General features: G+C 44.6%; 3 protein-coding genes across 3 annotated transcripts; 2 read left to right on the top strand and 1 right to left on the bottom strand.

Moving 5' to 3' along the window:
* The first annotated feature begins 851 nt into the window (after nt 1–851).
* On the top strand, nt 852–11,774 carry selp (selectin P). The gene is made up of 29 exons (XM_029828391.1): nt 852–1,003; nt 1,098–1,155; nt 1,243–1,653; nt 1,767–1,871; nt 1,954–2,145; nt 2,233–2,418; nt 2,540–2,728; nt 2,817–3,002; nt 3,089–3,295; nt 3,412–3,591; nt 3,670–3,802; nt 3,887–3,943; nt 5,299–5,453; nt 6,417–6,584; nt 6,864–6,879; nt 7,527–7,644; nt 7,730–7,781; nt 7,863–8,249; nt 8,313–8,420; nt 8,555–8,740; nt 8,839–9,030; nt 9,580–9,765; nt 9,864–10,049; nt 10,186–10,368; nt 10,440–10,625; nt 10,706–10,894; nt 10,962–11,150; nt 11,250–11,372; nt 11,469–11,774. The coding sequence occupies exons 1-29, from the start codon at nt 998–1,000 to the stop codon at nt 11,531–11,533; spliced, it is 4,599 nt and encodes a 1,532-aa protein (XP_029684251.1). The 5' UTR covers nt 852–997; the 3' UTR covers nt 11,534–11,774.
* On the top strand, nt 4,812–7,294 carry LOC115247301 (L-selectin-like). The gene is made up of 8 exons (XM_029828566.1): nt 4,812–4,951; nt 5,058–5,453; nt 5,530–5,634; nt 5,912–6,001; nt 6,411–6,584; nt 6,700–6,789; nt 6,864–6,879; nt 7,034–7,294. The coding sequence occupies exons 1-8, from the start codon at nt 4,924–4,926 to the stop codon at nt 7,065–7,067; spliced, it is 933 nt and encodes a 310-aa protein (XP_029684426.1). The 5' UTR covers nt 4,812–4,923; the 3' UTR covers nt 7,068–7,294.
* A 1,369-nt stretch (nt 11,775–13,143) lies between the features above and the next one.
* On the bottom strand, nt 13,144–20,790 carry lmx1a (LIM homeobox transcription factor 1, alpha). The gene is made up of 8 exons (XM_029828307.1): nt 20,653–20,790; nt 20,138–20,318; nt 15,577–15,797; nt 15,238–15,428; nt 14,816–14,893; nt 14,344–14,437; nt 13,689–13,868; nt 13,144–13,577 (listed from the first exon to the last, which is right to left on the bottom strand). Exons 2-8 carry the CDS (start codon nt 20,314–20,316, stop codon nt 13,444–13,446), a joined length of 1,077 nt encoding a protein of 358 aa, XP_029684167.1. The 5' UTR covers nt 20,317–20,318; nt 20,653–20,790; the 3' UTR covers nt 13,144–13,443.
* Nucleotides 20,791–20,906: the final 116 nt, after the last annotated feature.

Below are 20,906 nucleotides of genomic sequence, written 5' to 3'. Positions count from 1 at the left end.
TTTGTAGCTTCCATCGCATTGTTTCATCTGATGAGCATCCTTTGACAGGACATGTCCATTCGTGTTTTATGTGAAAGAGTATTTTCTAATGTGTAGAAATCCCAGTTGGCATGCTTTGTACTTTTCTTTTAATATGTGACAATGGGAATGAATCATTCAAGTCCGACAGCCTCTCGCTAGCACCACCGATGGAGTTTACTTGTAAACTGGAAGTGAAAACCACCATTATTCATTTTTACCAGTACCAGTACCAGCCTCTCTTATCACAATCTCATCACCACTAGGATTTCATTGCCGTTGGGATAAAAAATTTACTTTCTGTCTTTTTTCACTTTCATTAGCACTTTCAGGGAAAACGCATTACTTTTATATGCTGTGCATTCTTTTTCCTTCAGGTTTAACTCTAAGAATTATCATGTATACTGTTACATTTACTGTAGATCCAACCTAATAAATTACAATTTATTTTGTCAAAGAACAGAAATATCAACAGAAGACTTCAAAGTAAATGTGAAAGGCCACTGTCATATGTCACCTTGTAATGTGAATAAAGGAATCTATATGTTAAAGCTGATGTAACTGAAATAAAACTGTTTTACTGAATCCCTTACACTTTGTTTTAATGTCGCTGAGCAGTTAAAAAGCAAGTCCTATTTGGTGAAATTATGCTTGTGGCAGTAACTTTCACTCCCAAAAATGCTAATATTCCAATGACAACACGCCTTTTTGGCATCCAAAAGTGAAAGGACTTTCATTACTTGGAAGAGGAAAGAAGGGAAGAGTTAAGATAAGGACTTCAGTGGAATGGAGCAGTGGTGTGGGTGGGGGAATTTTCCGAAAAGTCCACACATGAGGATGACTTCCAGGAAAACTGGTGCTGGTGGTATAAAAGTGGGACCCTCTGGGTATCGTACTCAGAATCAACTCTTGCTCCCATTAGCAGAGGCAAAAGAGGCAAAAAACAGAAATACAAAGAGACGTCTGGAGCTTTCAACGCATGATGGTGAGTTTAGGAGGTCAAGTTTAAATGCAGTGTGTTTTATTTGAAGTTCATTTGACGTTTGTCAGAAATCTTATTTTATTTTGTGTTTTTACAGAATTTTTGTTTTGGATCTAAAACTTCCACCTCATGGATCAGCTTGACTTTTCTTTGCTGTATGTAAATCCAACTCATATAAACCTTTAATCCCCTTAAAACTAAATTAAATTTGTAACCTGACCATCTATTGCTTCTGTCCTCAGTGCTGTGCATGTGGACTAGTGTTGAGTGCTGGTCCTACTACTACTCCAACGACACCATGGACTGGGATAAAGCACGCGCCTGGTGCCAGGAGAGATACACAGACTTGGTGGCTATCCAGAACAAGGAGGAGATTCAGTATCTCAACAGCTGGCTGCCTGAAAGAAAAAGCTACTACTGGATTGGCATCCGCAAGAGCAATGTGACCCAGACCTGGACCTGGGTAGGCACCAACAAGCCTCTGACAAAGGAAGCAACCAACTGGGCCAAGAATGAACCAAACAATGGCAGAAATGGAAGGAAAACAAAGATAAATGAGGATTGTGTGGAGATGTACATTAGAAGGAGCACAGAGCAGGGAAAGTGGAATGACGAGAGGTGCGGCAAAAAGAAGACCGCTCTGTGCTACACAGGTGAGAGGAAGGATTCTCCTGTTATCCTGAGCCTCATGGATTCCCTTTTTTATAAAAATCAATGGTGTCCTGAAAATGGAAAACTCTGATAAATTTCCTTTTTTTCCACTCAGCTGCCTGTAAGAATGACTCCTGCCAGTATGGAGAATGTGTGGAGACCATCAACAGTCACAAGTGTGACTGTTTTGAAGGCTTCTATGGAGAGAAGTGCGAGCACGGTAAGAAAACACCCTGAAGCTGTGTGGCCATGCGTCTGTTTCGATGGGGTGGCCGAACTAACGTGCCCTCTTTGTCTGGCAGTTGTTCAGTGCAGCAGGGAGGAGGTGACCATCCCGTCCAAAGGAAGCGTAAATTGCACTCATACGTATAGAGAGTTCTCCTACGACTCCCGGTGCCACTATTCCTGCGAGGAGGGGTACCAGCTGAACAGCTCGAGCCCGCTGACTTGTGAAGCATCTGGACAGTGGTCAGAGCAGCCTCCCACCTGCAACTGTGAGTTAGGAGAAACTTATTTCCAAGATCGATTTGTAGTCATTGTCTTTCTCCCCCATAATATAATGGCCATCTTGTTGTTTTCAGTGGTGACGTGTCCGAAGGTTTCTCCTCCGACAAATGGAGCCGTGGCGTGCACGGATCCCCTGGCTTTCTCCAGCTATCAGTCCAGTTGTGTCTTCACCTGCGATGAAGGCTACACTCTCATTGGCTCCAACAGCCTCCAGTGTCAAGCATCGGGAATTTGGAATTCCTCGCAACCATTTTGCGCTGGTACGTCTGAACGAGTTTCTACAACTCTTCCTTTAACTGCTCTTGGGTTTTATTTTTTTGTCAAACGTATACAAAAAAAAGGACTTTTGTTGACCTCGACTGTTTGTTCCTCTGATCCCAGCTGTCCAGTGTCCTGCTCTTCAGGAGCTAGAAAATGGCCTTACCAGCTGTGGAGATGATGAAGACAGGAAATTCAGTTATGGAAACACCTGCAGTTTCAGCTGTGCCCCTGGTTACCAGCTGGTGGGGCCAACCACGATCACGTGCACATCAGTGGCCGCATGGACTGAGAGCACGCCTCACTGCGTAGGTGAGTCTGTTCCACGCTCTCCCTTTGTGTTTATCAGAGATTTTTTTGTCTTTTGTGACTATAATGTGTTTGATTTTTCACCTGCCAGCCATCACTTGCAAGAACCCAGAGGGAGAAGCTCCCCTGATCAGCCAGTGCAGCCACCCTTTGAACAAGCTGCAGCCTGGAGCCACATGCAGCTTTCACTGTGAAGCAGGTTTTGAACTGCAGGGAGCCTCAACTGTTCAGTGTTCCCAGGAAGGACGGTGGAATGAAGCCACACCTACCTGCAAAGGTGTGGAAGTCTGATATAAACCAGATATAAAACGACATTATATGACATTTTCACATTTTTCTAACTATCATCTTCCACGTTTTCAGCATTAGGTTGTCCTGTTCCTGCGATTCCGCCAAATGTCCAGATGAGCTGCAGTCCCAGTCCCTCTTCCTCTGCTCCTGCTCGGACCCCTCAGCCTGTGGGTGCAGTCTGCCTTTTTAGCTGTGGCGAAAGCCACGAGCTGCAGGGTGCATTCAGCATGGAGTGTGGATCGTCAGGCAAATGGAGCTCCGATCCCCCAACCTGCACAGGTATTGTATCTAAATTTGCTCAAATGCTCAGAGAAAATGAAATCAGGGGTGCATCAGAAAAATCTGATTATATGTATGTGGTAATAACATTATCTTGTCCACCTCCTGCCCCACAGCATTGATTTGCCCCGTGCTCGAAGCTCCTGAAAATGGCCAAATCAACTGCTCCAGCAGTGAACCGACCTACAACTCAGAGTGCATCTTCTCATGCGATCACGACTATGTGTTACATGGACATGACCTGCTGATCTGCAATCGCCACGGCAACTGGACGGGAGAGAAGCCCATTTGCCAAGGTAAAATAAGCAGTACAAATTCAAAAGATTTAAAAATAAAATGTGTCGGTTTTTAAACATACAACTCACTCTCCACAGCTCCTAAAGTCAGCAAGGCCGCCGTTGCCTCCGGTTTAGCAGCAGGGGGCGTCCTGTCTCTGTCTACGCTGTCACTCGCGATGTGGATCCTGAAACGTTTGAGGCAGAGAGCCAACAAGTTTGAGCTGAACAGGTCAGACGAGCATCCATCTTCTGTGCTTTACACCTTTTTCTGTTTGTGGATCTGTAGGAACTCACGTCTTGTCTTTTCTTACAGCAACACTGACATCGAGATCCCACCACAGGTCTACAGAAACAGCATCGACAGACTCTTGTGAACTACCCCGCGTGTCAGTTGTATTTAAATCACCAAAGCATTTGCAGTGATGCCTTTTGTTGAATCTATTGTTTGAATTTTGGGATTGTTCCCATGTTATTTCTCCCAAGGGGAGTTTGATACTGAACACATTGTTCTAAATCTAAATACGCTGATATTGTCAATGTTTCTGTATTTATATCATATTGTATTTATCTGATTTAATTGTGAATGTATTTATATTATATTCATACATTTTATTAATAAAACAACAATAACAAATCACTTAGTAATTTCTGTGTATTTTACATTGTATTCAATATCACATCTGATAGAAGAAATAAAGACAGTGTTGGTTTTTCACAAACACACACTAACATGTTCCTACAATTCTAGCATGGCAAGTCTTCCACCATTGTAGAGAAACAATATCATTTTCAAGAAAATGAACAGAACAGAGGTCAGGTCTTGTGCTTTGACCTCTTAAATAACAGTGGAAGTTATACAACAGAGGACGGATGTTACTGCGGTCCGGATCTGTTTGCTCCCAATTTTGGATCTCTACTCTAGCTGATCTACCGAAGCAGAATCTGACCTCAGGTTCATTTCATTTTAGACACATTTCGTTCTGCAGTTGTGTGGTGGCGTTTGCTGCCTTCACATCTCTAAACTCCCTTTGATATTGTAATGTTGAAGAATGCCACTGATGTCACTTTCACCTAACCTTGACCACATTTTCCAACCATCAGGTCAGTCAGGTCAGTCACCAGTCAACGCTTTCATTCTTGCATGGCAAACATCCAGGTATTGTGATCATGAGCACTGAATAGAATATGAGGAGCATAAAAGCCTCACCCTGGCCCTAAACTCACACGCAGCCCAGCTGTGGTATATTTGACGGGACCCCAAGAATCTGTATCTTCTATATCTACACTTGATATGCATTAGATACGTCTGTGTTCTTGCTTTCACTATTTGATTAGGAGCCTTCACCCAAAATGAAGAGGGCAGTGATCATCTTTCTTGGTGAGTCTTAATGTCTTTAATTATAAAATCACTCCCTTTGAGACATGTGTGAATAATTCCTCAACTATACCTGGGTGAAAAGATTCTTTCAAACTTCATTCTACAGGAAGCTTCATGGTTGAGATCACCTTGGCATGGACCTATCACTACTCATCTGTGAGAAAGAACTGGTCAGATGCCCGGTTGTATTGCCAGACTACTTTCACTGACATGGTGGTGATCCAAAGCCAGGAGGAGAATGATTACATAGTCTCGAAACTGCCAAACAGAACCGGCAGTCCATATTATTGGATTGGAATCACTAAAAACCACAAAGACGATCCCTGGACCTGGATTGGGAATAACAGCACGTGGATTGGTGAGAAGTCTTGGGCCACTAATGAGCCCAACAACGAGCACTCTACAGAGTTCTGCGTCGAGATCTACGTGAACCAGGGAGAAAACCGCGGGAAGTGGAATGATGAGAAATGCAGCAATAAAAAGTTCCCCGTCTGTTTCAAAGGTGAGTAAAAGGTTTAATCCCAACAGCGCTCAGAGGTGCTACGGACTGATCGAGTGTGGCGCTTCTTTTTTGACAGCTCAATGCCATGAGACATCGTGTGTCCGAGGACGATGCTGGGAGACCATAGAGAACACAACGTGCCTCTGTGAAGCTGGATTCCAGGGAGACAGGTGTGAAAAAGGTGAGGACCCACATGTTTTCAATCGTCAAGTCTGCATAATAGTCTTTAACTGTGACTGCGAGCTGAGCCAAATGTCCCACTTTGGTGCTGCACCATCATTGCTGCTGATGCTGAAGTTGTGATCTCAGATTGTACATTCTTCATTCAAATCCCAGATTCAGTTTTTGCATTTCCAAAAACAATTTCCCTCAAGCCTAGTTTAAAGAGGTGTTCTTACATTCTGTGTGTAAAGTGAAGACTTCCTTACTCATCCTCACACTTTGTTTTCATCCACCAGCGATAATGAACAACCAGATGGAAGTGATTATTGCTGATCTAAGCGACTCATTTAACCTGACAAATGCTACGCTGGCACCAGATGTCAAAGGTGAGGCTATTTTTAATGTCTTAACCCAACCTTTTGTGCCTCCTAAAGCCTTTTCCTAATGATGAATTTGTGGATGTAAATGCCTCCACTGTCTGTAAAGTTAGCTGACTCAGTTCCAGGAGGATATCTGTAACCTACATCAAGACTCACATTTGGATGTAAGGAAACTACATTCACCTTCCTTAAGATAACGTCGCTGTCCTATTTTGCTGTTGCCGCACTGGTCAATACTCGAGATGCTTCACCCAACTCCCCATCACATCTGCTTCCTCCGCTTCCTGAGGCGAGGCCGAAGATCACACTAGTCCGAAAAACACTTGAATCAGCGTTTTCTGTTTTACGTTATACAACTATACAAAATAAGATGTTACATAACTGCGACCCTGATAAATTTTAGCCTGTTCCCCGGCTACAGGTTACCCCTCTCTGTCCGGGCCGGAAAACGGATTCCAGAGCTACACGGAAGGAAACAGTGCCTTTAACTCCAGCTGTCAGCAAAGGTGCTACTTGGGATTCTGGACAATCGGCACGCTGCCTTGCGGGGTCATTGGTGTGTGGAATGGCACGACGCCTGCATGTGCAGGTAATCTCTTGTGTGCTGTTCGAGTCAAATAATAAAGTCAATTTTGTATAGACCGACGTGTCTGTGACATTGTACAAGGGTTTAGATTCAATGTGTCATTTACTGGTTTTTGCAGACTATAAAGTGTTCGTTTTGCTCCCGTTTGGGGGTGGAGCCGTTTCCATTATCTGCTGCATCGGTTTCTGCTGTCTGAAGCACAGAAAAAGTGAGTGTTTCTCAATATCTTTGCATGGGTGAAACTGTGCCGCCTCTGTAATGATCTGTCACTCTTACTCACAGGAAAGAAACTTGCGAGGTCAGTGTTGAAATCTCATCGAACGCAGCTCCACCCATACAAGCGCGTTCATCAACTGAAAAGTTGATTTACAAAAATGTTTCAAAGGGGTAAACTAGCAAAGCCATGGTAATCTGTGGCAACTTTTACAAACGAATCTGTCTTTCTTCCACAGGCGGTCTGAAGAATCTGCAATCGAATGCACTTAAGAGAAGAAAGGATGACTGGAGCAATTATGTGCAGTTATTATATTTACCACATGATTGTTCATAATTAAACCCAAAAGTCACTAGGTGTGTGGCCCCCCTGTATAACATACCGTCTGCTCAAATCTACCATGTGTTTGTTAGTGAAAATAATGATCTTTTCACATATAAACTCATGGAACTTTTTTTTTGGTGGAGATGAAGACTATTAAATAAATTGATTTCATGATGAGTCTTTTGGTGTGCATGTGTGAGTCTGTGCATGACATTTCACTCACGCTGGAGATTCCAGCTGCTGTGTGAAGCCAAAACTTGGAGTCTGGCAGTTCTAGCAACAGATTTGAAGTCTTGTAAGATATAAAATTATCTCAGATTATTGTGGGGTGTTCAACAAAAGAAATGTCAAAAAGAAGACCTGCATGTGTGTGCAAGCATACGTGTATGTGTGTTATTTCTTCCCAGGCTTAGTTTCATATCTAACTTTTGTAACAACTGTTTTGCAATAACGTCCTTTCATGAGGTTTTTGCAACTCCAATAGCACGATACTATCAGCGAACTAGTGTGGAGTCAAGACCGAAGGTAAGAGCTGCAACACATCAGTGCGAGCACTGTGTAGTGGAAACATAATTGAGCTCTTATGGAACTAAATTTCTTTATATTTTAGATGTTTAAGGAATCACTTTACACTGTTATGGGGCTAATGGTGTTTTTCCATGGTAGGTGTGCATATTTAATAGCTTGCAAACATATACTGTATGTTAAATTTTCTTTCTCATTGACCATATATCTCATCACAGACCTGAGCAACAATGGAGGAGTACAGGCCTGGACCTACACCTCCAGCACCAGACCGAGCCGGAAATGGATTGAGGCCAGCCAGTGGTGCCAGAAGAATTCTGCACGCCTGGTGCCTATCCAGAGCCAGGAGGAGACTGATTTCCTCAATAATCTGCTGCCGTACAACCCCAAATATTACTGGATAGGTATTCGCAGAGAGGATGGAGTGTGGACCTGGGACGGAACTGGCAAGAAGGTGCCCGAAGAAGATCAAAACTGGTCACCGATGGAGCCAGATAACATAACTAGTCAGGACTGTGTGGAGATTTACATCAAGAGGGGGGAAAGCACGGGCAAGTGGAACAATGAGAACTGTGAAAAGAGGAAGGGAACCATTTGTTACAAAGGTAAAGCACTGTGGTTTTAAAACGTAGTCCGTTCTGTTAAGTCTAATCTCTTTTTGTCTACAGCCTCTTGTTTACAGGATTCTTGCAGTGCTCATGCCGACTGCGTGGAGAAAGTAGGGAACTACACCTGCCAGTGCCATCCTGGTTTCCAGGGCCCACGCTGTGAAGAAGGTGAACAATAATCCATATACATAGATATACGTATATACATGTATACACACACACACACACACACACCACACACACACATATATATATAAACCAGCCACAGCCAAATCTCACAGGAGATTTATATTTTTCTTAAGCAATTGCTTGCAAACCCTTGCTGGATCCAGGACAAGGTTTCCAGCACTGTTTCCATCCTCATGGACCAAATCGTTTCAACTCTTCCTGCAATTTCCACTGTAAACTTGGCTTTCATTTGGAGGGCGCGCCTCGACTGCTTTGCCAAGCCAGTGGCCACTGGAACAACCCTGTTCCTTTGTGTAGAGGTATTTCAGTGATTGTTTTATCAGTCCTTTGACCCAGAAATGTTGATCAAATAATGCATTTCTTGTCGAGTCCACATATTTGTTGCTGTCTATCTCAGCCCAGGAGTGTCCAGGTTTAAACCAAACCCACATTGGCGCAGGCAGTATCAGCTGCAGCCCCCCTGCTGTTCCATACTGCTACAACTCCACCTGTGAGGTCAGGTGTGATGAAGGCTACCAGGCCAATGGACCGAACCAGTTAAGATGTGACGACACTGGCCGATGGTCAGCCAGCCTCCCGACATGCAGAAGTAAAGGGATTTTCGATTACTATAAATCCAAATATGTATGTATAAGATTGCACGAGCGTCAACGGGTTTTTATTATTATTAAAGAGAAATAATAAACAGAGCGAAGGGGAAATAATCAACATACACAGATCATATCCTGTAAATATTTTTAATTTTTAAAAAAGAGCGCTCTATTATATACAGAAGGGATGTATGTGCACCTCGAGATGGAGGTGCTGCCAGCTTGAGTTGGTTACCACGTAACGAGTTCAAGCTATAATAACGACTCGCTATAGCTGAATGTAACCTAATCCTAAAAGAACTTTACTGACCTCCGTATGTAGTCACATCCTGCAGACCAAATGTCAGAACAGGTCACTGCTTTTATCGCTTCATTTCACACTCATTTGTTCTTAAATCAGGAAAAACAGCATTTGACTTTATTGTGTGCCTGGACAAATTATTATGTCAGTGTGCATATTCTCCACATACTTATGATGATGGCGTCATAGTACACAGTTCCAAGTGGACTTTTCATGTTTGTGATTGTCATCAATTGTTCTGTTGCAGTAAAAAAGTGCCCCCCCATTTTGTTTCCATTTCCGGGCAACATGACATGTGTGGACACCCTGGAGCCCTTCTCCTTCGGTTCTTGTTGTAACTTTACCTGCCAGGAAGGCTACGCCCTGATGAGAGAAACCACAATGAGCTGCCTGGCCTCTGGAAAGTGGAATGGCTCCGCACCCACATGTGCAGGTTTGTGCTTCAAATTGTTCCATAAACACTGTATAAACCTCCGTGTTGCACGTGATTTGTGCACTATTGTGATATGTAATTGCGTTTTTTTTCCCCAGTGGTACAGTGCAGCAAGTTAGAGGCTCCCCACAACGCCTCCATCCAATGTGACAACCCTCTGGGAGAGCACAGCTACGGCTCAACCTGCATTGTTCAGTGTGATGAGGGTTTCGATTTGATTGGCACAAATAGAATCGAATGTTCATCACAGGGCCAGTGGAGTTCTGGGCTTCCTATCTGCCGAGGTACAACTACACAAGAGGCAATCAGAACACTGTTCTGTCCCGGTTGTTTCCTTAGTCTTGATCATGTCAGGCCAGCAGTGACATTGGTGTAATTTTGATATAACCGAATTCTCTCCGGCTTTTCTATTTCTCAAAGTGAAGAAGTGCAATCCGATAGAACTTTCTCGAGGCTTCCTGTCCTGTTCTGATCCGAATGGTCCCTTCACTTTTGGGTCCGTGTGCACAGCCACCTGTGAGAAGGGCTTTCTACTGAATGGAACTGTCAGCACTGAGTGCAGCTCCCTTGGCTTGTGGAGTGCAGATATACCACAGTGCTTGGGTAAAGAAAGTAAAAATGTTGTGTTTAAATAATAAATAGTTGGCCTCATCTTCTGCTCGTTTGCCTTTCAGCTAAACAATGTCCTCCTTTAAGCTCTCCTGCTCATGGCTCTTTAGTCTGCTCTGCTCCACACGGAGAGTTCAGTTTTGGGGCGCGATGTGAGTCAACCTGTGATGAGGGTTTCCTCCTCAATGGGACAGCTGACACAGAGTGCACCTCTCAGGGCACATGGAGCACAGAAACAACCCACTGTTTGGGTAAGAAATCTCATTCTAAAAGACAGCTTCTTACATGCGTGATGGCATTTTATGCTGTTTATGTTTGATCCCATCCATAGCACAACGCTGCCCCCTGCTGGTCAAGGCTCCACCAAACGGGACGTTGCTCTGCAACCACCCTCACGCCCATTCAAGTTATGGCTCCCGCTGTGAATTTGAGTGTAATGAGGGGTTCTGGCTAAGAGGAGTATCAGCCACAGCATGCAACAGTTCAGGCATTTGGAGTCATGATCTGCCCACCTGCCAGCGTAAGTGTTGGTGTAGTATCTGAAACCTGGTAGTCATCTCTGGTCTTATACCCCTTCTGCTCTGCAGCCATACAGTGTGAGGCCATCCGCATTCTATCTTCATCTCTTTCCATGAACTGCTCCCATCCCGTGCAAAACTTCAGTTTTGGCTCCCAGTGTTTTTTCTCCTGTAAAGAGGGATCTTCTCTGAACGGCACACAGACAGTGACGTGTACCTCCACAGGTTTCTGGACTGACACGCCGCCTACCTGCATGGGTAATCAGATATTTGACATATCATCCAGTTACATAATACTTCTTTCCCCATTTTAACCACATTGATTAATCAAATTACTGAACAAATTTCTTCTTTCAGAGGAAGGTATGCCATTAGGGACTGCCTTGCTCGTGTACACGGGCGTGGGAGCAGCAGCCGCTGTCGTGCCTCTTGCTCTGATAGGATTGTGTCTGCTGATTATGGCCAGATTTAGGAGAGGAGGTGAGGCTCATCACAATGATTCTGCGGTGTATACACGTCCACTTAGATGCAGTTCTCACTTTGTGAATCCGTAATCATTATATATGATCCTTTTAGGAGATCCAATCATTTCTGAGACAACAGCATGGGGAGAAAAAGAGAATCCAGCATTTGAATTTTAGCCTTTGTAGGTGGCTTTGGTTCCTAGAAGTCCCATCATTTGATGCAGCTTAATTCTGCTTATCATGATTTTGTTGTTGTATTATCAGGTCTCAATACACGAGGCTCTTTCATTTGGAAATTTTTCACCATCTGTAACCAAAGAACTCCTCTCAGTCGACAGCTCTCACACACATAGGCACTTTGTGTGCAGCTGCTTGCATATTGCATACTTTCCAATAAACGCTCATGAAAAAATGTTAATTGTGCCTTTATTTTATTTTTTTTAACTACTGTGTTCTCTTCTAATGCCTACCTGAGGTTACTGAACTGCCAGAAAGCATCAGTTTAACATATTTAATGGCCAAAATGCTCCCGTCGCTAATTAGTGAGGAGGTGATCTATTATCATGTGTCACCTCAATGTGTCACCCCAGCATTTCAAATTTGCCTTAAAATGAGGAATTTTGATTAAATATATAATAATTTCATTGATATGATTGGAATGAATCTCTGAACCGTGTTTTGAATACTTGATTGCAGACTTCATATAGTATATGTCCTGTAGTCAGTGCCAAAGCATGTGCATCTGCCCTGGCACTGCAACAGCATGGAGCCAATTATAGCAGTTAAAAGACAGAGGGTTTGTGGCCCGTGTCTGGCATGAAGGGCGCAATAAATAACCAAACTGCTGACAGGAAACTGTCCAGCTACACTCATCATAATAATGAGGTTATTGCTGCCTGCTGTGACCGTATGATCACAGTGTGATTGTTTTTCACGTCCCACCCAATGGCTGCTGGCATCCTTGCAGCCATGCCAACTGTGCACAAGGAGGGGCAAAAGCCCCTGCAGGTGATCACTTTGGCTTTCCTCCCTGATAAGTCCCAGGTTTCTCCCTTCATCTACTACTGAAGATACAAGGAAATGCATTATGATACTTTGGCCCTGCAACAAAGTCGTTGCTCAAAGCCAGTGTGCGTGCCAACAGACACAGATATAAGCGCATACTTAAGGAAGCATGCACTCTACGTACTCCAGCTGGCAGTGGCATTCCACAGTGACAGACGCTTAGATTGTTCCTGACCATTGACTTGCGCTCTCTGCTCTGTAAGGTCTGATTTCATAGTGGGAAATATGAGAGGAGCCCTGGAGTGGGTTCACGGCTGGGGCAAGGAGGCACTCCATACAGCAGAGCTTCATATCTCTCTGTCACCCCGGGCATTCTCCCCATCACAGCTTTCAGCTCCTCCGCTGTCTGAAGCGCCTTCCTTTGGATTTCAGCTTTCCTCTCCAGGATTGGTGCATTCCAGCCAGGTACAATGTCTGGGTGGTCCCCCTTCCAGTCTCCATGCAGCCTACTCAAACTGGTGGAAGGAAAAGACCCCCCAAAAAATGCAACGAGGGCCTTTGAGCATGAGGAGCACAATGTGAGCGTTGATGATGGCGGCGTAGATGTGACGCTTACCTGCCGCTGACCCATACAGCTGTCAAAGTACAGACTTTTGCAATCTCCAAAACGCCAGGAGAAGATGCCTCTGTAACCTGCCACCTAGATCAGGCAGATAAGCCCCGTGGATGGAGTGACCCCCATCCAACCCTTAGCATGAATACCTTCCACGCAATCACAGCATCGTAACCATTTATTGACAATTCCTCTTGATTTAAGATTAACACACAGGATGAGAATAAATACAAACACACATCTGAACACATATTTACATTGCAGCAGTTTGCGACATAATCTTACAATCCAGAATTCATATCAGAGGTCAGACGGGAGCGTTTTTTCCACCACACCCTGCACATAGTTTATTGCATGTTATCACAGCCTACACACACCTTCCTGGCTGTGACTTCCTGAACAGAGTGATGACTGAAGGGAACCGGATCGAGAGCTGCAGAGTGAATAAGACCCACCCCAGAACTCCCTCTCAGGTAAAGTAGGAGTCCTGCATGGAGTAGAGGCGGTCAATAGGGGTGAGAAGGGAGGAATCTCCCAGAGGCAGACAGTCACTGTCAGCCAAATGACACAGAGGGTCTGCGTCAGGGTACAGGCCCTCGATGCCTAGAAAAAAACGGTGTAAAGTTTTGTTGTTTTTTTTTAAATGAAAGAAATGAAAGAAAAATGGACAAAAACCATTAAATTAAACATTTCGTTTTCATTGGAGGTGTTTACCGTAGGGGTGCATGTGATCCCCTGGCATCTGAGGTGGGGTCAGGCCCTGTCTGAAGGGGTCCATGTCATAGTCCGGCTGCTCCAGGGTTGTGAGTCCCATCTGTTGTGGATGCTGCTGGGTGTGGGTGTACGAGGACCCCAGGCAGTCCATCTCAGAGGTCAATCTGCCACACGAGGGCGCTATAGGACACAGGAGGGCCACAAGAGATTTCACTGCTGAGAGCCATGGCAACCTAACCTTTATGTTCATATAAAGTCTTTGCAGCTACCGGTATATATCTTGCATCTATAATTCTGTTAAAGATACCCAAATGATTATTTTACCCTTTTTTTCTGTTTTGTGACATTTATTAAAAAATATTCGTGGCTGAAGAATACCTTTGTACAGGGATTTTTTTTATCAAAAACATCTAAATATGAAGTATAATTATGTTGTAGTATTATTTACATTACACAATGGAATCTATCTTAAAATGACTGTAATTAACTCCCATTTATTTAAAAAAAATTGGATCTCATAAGAAGCCACAATTTTAAGGAAGTCAAATTTATGATTATACAATATTTAATCTGATCCTTGCTCTAATAAACTGCAAATGTCTATGTGGATGCTATAATACCAGATGCTTCCAGACTCCTTATTAAACTCTGTTACCGATGAGATGTGAGGAGTGCTTGCTCTGTTCCTGAGTCTGCTGCTGTTGTTCCTGCTGCTGTTGCTGCTGCTGTCTCCTAGCAAGTTTCTTCATCTAAAAAATAAAGATATAAATTTAAAAAAAAAATCATTGGCATAAAAGACCTAATGATGGTAGCATAGAGCCCTGATTTACTGCCAGCCATGCATGTGCAAGGAAAAGGGCGTCATTCAGTGGAGGAAAACCTCCTCACGGCACGAGCCTATTTTGAGAGGAAATGTGGGATTTAATCTGCAGTCATCTCATGGTGAGATGTCATCAGTTTCCTGTATAAAAAGATAGGCTGATTTCCATTCTGGCATCTAGACACAGTGCAGAAAGGGGCCTATTAGTGTGTGTGTGTGTGTGTGTGTGTGTGTGTGTGTGCGCGCGCGTGCGTGCGTGCGTGCGTGCGTGCGTGCGTGTGTGTGTGTGTGTGTGTGTGTGTCTTACCTTGGCTCTTTGGTTCTGGAACCAAACCTGCACCACCCGGACACTCAGACCAGTCTCTGCTGCCAAGGTCTCCCTCACCTTGGATCAAAATTTGAGGGGAGGCAGAAAGAACAAGAAAGCAAGGTCACGATGGAGCAACCTCTAAATTCTTTAACGCAGCTGCCAATCAACAGGTAGATTGTTGAGATCCTTGTAACTGTTGCACTGAGGGACTCTGGAACAGCTGACAATGGTCTCTTTACAAAAAAATAATTGTTGAAAATAGCAGGAAGAAGTGGCATAATTCATCACTCATCTCTCTCTTTTTTTCCCTGCAACGTGCATTATGCCGTTACCGCCTGTGTCACGTCCAGACAGCACAGACCCCATCCCTGTGCGTGCACGGCACACACAGAGTACTTGGGAAACCGGATCTGCTGTACCTTTCTGCATGGTTTGGAGGACACCTCAAAAGAGGCTTTAAAGGTGCGTCTCTGCTGCGTTGTCAGAATGGTGCGCGGCCTTTTAGGACGCTTGCTGTCCTGCTCTGCAGTCCTCGCCGTTCTGTCTGCCGCCGCAGCAGATTCCTCCTCCTCCTCCTTCTCCTCCTCCTCGTCCTCATCATCACCGTCACCTGGTGGGACAGATGAGAATGAAAGCTGCAAGCAAATCTTTCAATCAAGCTAAAGAGGAGAAAGGGACCGTCCTTCTTATAGCTATGGTTGACTTTCGCAGAAACAGCTAGCGCACACAAGAGCAAACAGGCGGTAAACAGCTTGTACCTGTGTACGAGGAAGTGGGGCTGGCCAGACACCGATGGTAGTCCTCTCTGGCACACAGTAACTGTCCCTCCCTGAAGACACAGCGGTCTCCGGTCTGCAGGCGGCAGGAACATACGCTGCAGGTGAAGCAGTGCAGGTGGAACACAGCGGCCCCCGCGTGCATCACCAGCTCTGTGTGAGAGATGGCCTCCGCACAGCCCCCACAATGCACTGCAAACAGTCTGGAGGATGGGACAGAAGGGTCGGGGCGTGACAAAGGAGCAAATAGAGAGAACTTTTAAGAGCTCTGTAAATAAAAGAGAATAATGCCCTGGATTTGGCCTGGATTGAGCTTGAGGATTAGCTGAGACTATTGAGGACCCCTCACATCTCAGTAAAAAAAAAAAAAAAAGGGGGTCTCCAAAAGGAAAGCAAATGCTTGGTTGACTCTGGGAATGTTGCTGAGTCGAGCTGTCATTCACAACAACTGGCAACCTGACTTCTCCCCTCACCTCCTCCTCCTCCTTCTCCTCCTCCTCCTCCTCTTCCTCCTCCTTGTCCTGACCACTCAGACACATATCTTAGAAGGACGGGTGTGCATCTTAGCGCCTGGCAACCAGGACTGGTGGGCTTAGTCCCTGAGACTGTTGCCTTGGCTCCGGCTGTCGTGTCCGAGGCTGCGCTCCTGGGGAGGCAGGAGAAAGGCTCTCCGCAGGCCGTGGCTCCAGGCAGAGGGGGGGAATCAGATGTCCCGGCGGGAGAGGCTGAGCTGGCGGTCCCATGAATTATCTGTGGAATTATCCTAAAGTCTGCTTAACCAGTGCGGGACAAAGACAGAGCCAGACCCCAAGCAGCAGGACCATTGTCCGCTGGCTGACATCGCGGCATTTTGGGTCTGTCACGCAGGATGATGCGTCATCATTCTGGAGCTGGTGTTTGTCTCCAGACCCGACTGGGTCACCCGACCAGTCAGCCCAGAGGCATGAGAAAGCGACAGCCTTTTTTTTCCACCTTTTTGTTTCACATAAAATATCTCGGCACACGCGGAGTCTTCATACGTTAAATTACAGGCCTGTGAGTTGTACAGTAACCGTCTGTTCTGTTCTCTTCTTGTTGCTGTATGATATCATTTTTTAAATATCTGTTAGTAATTTACAAAGATAATCTCAGCTCCATTTAATCTGTAACAGAGTGATTTTCTTTTGTTCAATCAAATGAATGACAAAAATGGGAGGAAGAGGGAAAAGTGCGTATCACAACAGTTTCTATTAGTATCAGCTTTAAGTGAGACCCCTGACAAATATCACATCAGCACAATATTTACAAAGCAGGAAAAAGTCCGGCTCAGCATCAGGCAAACAGCCGGCCCAACGATGCTGTCAAAAGGTTTGGAGCTGAGACATCCCAAAGCCAAACATTGCCCGGATCTCTCAGTGTTGCCGCAGGGTCGCTCGGGAAACATTAAATCCCTTCCCAGCAGCTCAGGAGGGTCAGACGGGGTGGTTGACCTATCCTGAACGTCTGCCTGGTGGCATCGCTGGTATGTGCTTTAATATGGCCAACATGCCGTCTGTGGTATGAGCATTCCTGTGGCAACGCAGGGTGGAACTATTTCAGAACGGCCACTAGTAAAGCGGTTCAATCATTAATGGTTGGATCATCTTCTTTACTCCCATGTTTAGAGGCGTTAAGAGCAGCTCCTTTCTCCTGAAGTCCAGCACCTTTAATATTTCAGAGTTTGAGCCGGAACAGTGGGTCACGCTGGATTTAGACCCAGCGGCTGATGAGGGGATCATTCCTCTCACACTGACACAACAAGGGTCAGGTAGTCTCAGGATGCTTTGTGTGTTAGGGTGAGTGTGTCGGAGAAAACGTGCACGCGCGCATTAGCTGCGGAGCAACGTCGTCCCCTCACATTGTTGCAGCCCCGTCTTCAGTCCTGACCTTTGGCAGAGAGGCTGCTGTCCAGTGGACATGCAGAGAGACAGATCCTGTTTCTGGATCAGGTTAACCCGGAGCTTTTGTTGAAAAACCACACACACACACACACACACACAAACACACACACGCACGCATGCACACAGACACACACACACCACTGCAGCATGTATCAGATACAGATCTGCAGGTCAAGTGTACCCCAGTCACACAGGCTGATGTCCAGCGCACCTCTGAAACTGAATCCACTGAAACCTTTGGTCCAACCGCTTAAGCTTGTCCGCAGAATGTGCGTAAAGTTTTATTATATTACAGCCGTTAGCTGTACAAGTGCTAAAGAACTCGTGTAAAGACAGAGCTGCAGGAAGATGCGTTGGAAGGTTTTTCTTATAATGCTCTTTTGAGAATAGCTAAATTATAGAACTTTTTATAAAAATAATTCCTGTAAATAAGTGCTACATCGATCATAATCATAATAACGATAAGCGCTCCGTCCTCTGGGCCCTTGAAGTGTAAATGTCTGGTTCTCTTTCTGTCCCATAATTAGAATCCCAGAGACACTAAGTGATAGGTGACAGGCGTATAGAACACAGGTCACTTATGATTTAATTTCACACTCAATCCAGGACAAAGGAAGAGAGGGACAGATCCCAGTTTACAATGGGTGAGAAACCTGACCATATAGGGACGTAACCCCAATGAGGACGAGCTCGGATGAGCAAGCCTAGGACCAGAGATCAGGCATCCTGTCTCCTGCTAATTGGTCAGTTACAATATCTCACGGTCAGCTGGACACCGTCCTGTCAACCCGACGCCGCGGAACTTTCCAGATGCTGCAACACCCAACGCCAGGAACCACAGAGCGCTCCGCTCCCCAAACTAAGTCCACACCAGCCGCAGCATCTACTCTCAGGGATGCAGCAGAGCTTCGGACATATGGCTCTGCTCCTCTAATTACCCTCGGTCCAGACCGTCTCTCTGTGCTTCAGCCAAGTGCTGATGTCCTCTGATTATATTCAGTATTTAAGGATCCAACAATCCCTCCTGTTCTCAACTGGAAACACATGCAAAATGTCTGGGCTTGACCCATATTTAAAAAGATAATAAACACCATCCTCCAGCAGAACCAGGACTATGATACCGTGGAGATTTTTGGACCGATAAGCGTGTGTAAAACATTTCCCGTCTGCTTGGCAGAACCAGCCTCACTAAACGGTTCAGAAGTGATCCAAGCTGCTGCCTGTTAGGAGGAGCAGGTTTGGCCTTGGCTGCTGGAGCTGAGCGCCTGTTTTTGGAGCAGCACTGAGGGGATGAGACAGTAACCACGTGTGGGTCGGAGGGAGGCAGGTGATGGGTGATGGCGGGAGTTTTGGGTGTGTGGACGCTCTCAGAGAAGACGCCATATGTTGTCCCCAGATTGCAGTTGCCACGCCGATGGGCTTCGAAATTTTAACACATTTTGACAATGTGTCAGTTGAGCCCTACCCCTGGTTGTGTATTGACCGCATGCATGGAGGTGTGATCGTGCACGTGTGTGTGTATGTGTGTAAGTGTAGGTGTGTGTATCTAATATTGTCCTCACATTCCAACTCCCTCACCACACCTTTCTCCTACCTTCACCTTGTTCTCTTAGAGCACTGTGCCAACTTCCATGCAAGTCAGTTCTGCACACACACACACACACACGCACACACACACACACACACGCACGCACACACGCACAGTACTGTATATTTGATTACGTCCAATAAGTTGATTTAAGAAAAATATATCTTACACACTCATATCACTCTCTCTCTCACACACACACACATGCACACACACATACACACACACACACACACGCACACACACTTATTCAAGGTCAGCTTCAAAGTCTGTTTGGTTTGATTTGCAGCCTTCGGCCCATTTTGCTGTATCGATAGTGCCATCAAAAATAATCGTTTGATCAATATCCCTTAAAAAATGTCTTTTAAAGATAATTGTATGTAATTGTAAATATCCTGCACACGTGGAGGTACCAATGGTACTATTGTCATTATTAGATATTTGAATTCTGAAGATATGTATTTTTATCAGTGGTATCTATTTTAAAATATTTAAATGCAATCAGTCAGATTAATAAATAATTTTTGGATTTCATCTTTTTAAAAATGAGATGAAAATGCAAGAAATAAACACTTATTCAATTTTCCGCTGATTGTTTTGCAGAATTGTAAACAATATTTATAGCAAACATCTCATGAAAAAATCTAAACGTGAATGTAAATAAAAACAGAATTATTAGGAATAGTTAAATGATATTTAGATCTGCTAAATGTTGAATCATCTAGACTCTCAGAACTGACCAATAAGTACAGTAATTATACTTGCATGTAATGTATGTGCATCTTTATAAGAGATCCAAGTACAGGTCTAATAGACTTGTACCCTCTATGCTATTTATGGTAATTTATAATAATTTGTTTTATTTGCACTTAAAGTTACAAATCAAATGGAAATATTTTATTTCTCCAACTTCTAGAACGTTCTAGTTTCTCATATTTAAGACATTTCGGGCGATTTTACTGTCGTATTTATGCTTAAATCTTAAAGCTCATCTACATTAGAGCCAAACAATGATAACGAAGAGTATCCTACTTACTCAGCATAATCCTGTTTGCAGTAAAGTTTGCGGCCCCGCACGAAGCACGACTTCTTGAGTGCGTCCCCGCACGCCGCGCAGCGCACGCATGCCTCATGCCAGAGACAGTCGGTGACCCTGAGCAGGAATCTGTCTCTGATCGGCCGCTGACATCCGGCGCACACGGCTCTCTGATCCATATCTGGAATTATGGGGATTTTATTTAACTCGGATTTTTTCCCCCCAGCAACGCTGAAAGTTTGACTTTTGTTTCAGAAGTTTGAGTGAGACGGAGTTAAAAACGCGACTTCATCTCTTTATCACCTTTTGAAATAATGCACTCATTAGTTTCTGTAGATGTTACACACGTTTTGTTTACACAAACGTATTTTTTCCTTTCTTGGTAAAGAAGCTGAATACTTAAATTAAGAAAAGAGATTAATCTAATTAATAGTTCACCTTGGTACTTCAGAGGTAACGTTGGCTATTTGGAGCATTTGTTTGGATGCAATATTAGAATGTCGCCGAGCGCTTACCTGCAAAAGGCTGTAAATGTGAGAGAAAACAACAACATCAGCTCCTCTCAGAGCATCTCCCGTCCCCGCTGCAAGTCCGCTGTCTGTCTGGAGCAGGAAGTTTCTCCACGGACGACCTCTGGATCCCCTATTATCTTCTATTTAGACTATCGATCAGTTATCTGCTTTGGAGAGAGAGAGAGAGAGAGAGAGAGAGAGAGAGAGAGAGAGAGAGAGAGACGGGGGAAGAGATAACTTGCACCTGCACATTTTCT

The sequence above is a fragment of the Takifugu rubripes genome, chromosome 20, assembly GCF_901000725.2.
Source record: "Takifugu rubripes chromosome 20, fTakRub1.2, whole genome shotgun sequence".
NCBI classification, from domain to species: domain Eukaryota; kingdom Metazoa; phylum Chordata; class Actinopteri; order Tetraodontiformes; family Tetraodontidae; genus Takifugu; species Takifugu rubripes.
Note: the sequence above shows the minus strand (reverse complement) of the source record. Positions and strands in the feature narration are given on the sequence as shown.

What these genes read in the sequence shown, in the direction of transcription:
- selp (XM_029828391.1), top strand. An exon ending in GAGCACGCCTCACTGCGTAG is followed by an intron (nt 2,729 to 2,816) that starts GTGAGTCTGTTC and finishes TTCACCTGCCAG; the next exon opens with CCATCACTTGCAAGAACCCA. An exon ending in GGGAACCATTTGTTACAAAG is followed by an intron (nt 8,250 to 8,312) that starts GTAAAGCACTGT and finishes TTTTGTCTACAG; the next exon opens with CCTCTTGTTTACAGGATTCT.
- LOC115247301 (XM_029828566.1), top strand. Translation starts at nt 4,924, where the DNA reads ATGAAGAGGGCAGTGATCATCTTTCTTG. An exon ending in GTTCCCCGTCTGTTTCAAAG is followed by an intron (nt 5,454 to 5,529) that starts GTGAGTAAAAGG and finishes CTTTTTTGACAG; the next exon opens with CTCAATGCCATGAGACATCG. An exon ending in GGGAGACAGGTGTGAAAAAG is followed by an intron (nt 5,635 to 5,911) that starts GTGAGGACCCAC and finishes TTCATCCACCAG; the next exon opens with CGATAATGAACAACCAGATG.
- lmx1a (XM_029828307.1), bottom strand. Translation starts at nt 20,316, where the DNA reads ATGGATCAGAGAGCCGTGTGCGCCGGATGTCAGCGGCCGATCAGAGAC. An exon ending in CCCCACTTCCTCGTACACAG is followed by an intron (nt 15,429 to 15,576) that starts GTACAAGCTGTT and finishes CTGTCCCACCAG; the next exon opens with GTGACGGTGATGATGAGGAC. An exon ending in TCCAGAACCAAAGAGCCAAG is followed by an intron (nt 14,438 to 14,815) that starts GTAAGACACACA and finishes TTTATTTTTTAG; the next exon opens with ATGAAGAAACTTGCTAGGAG.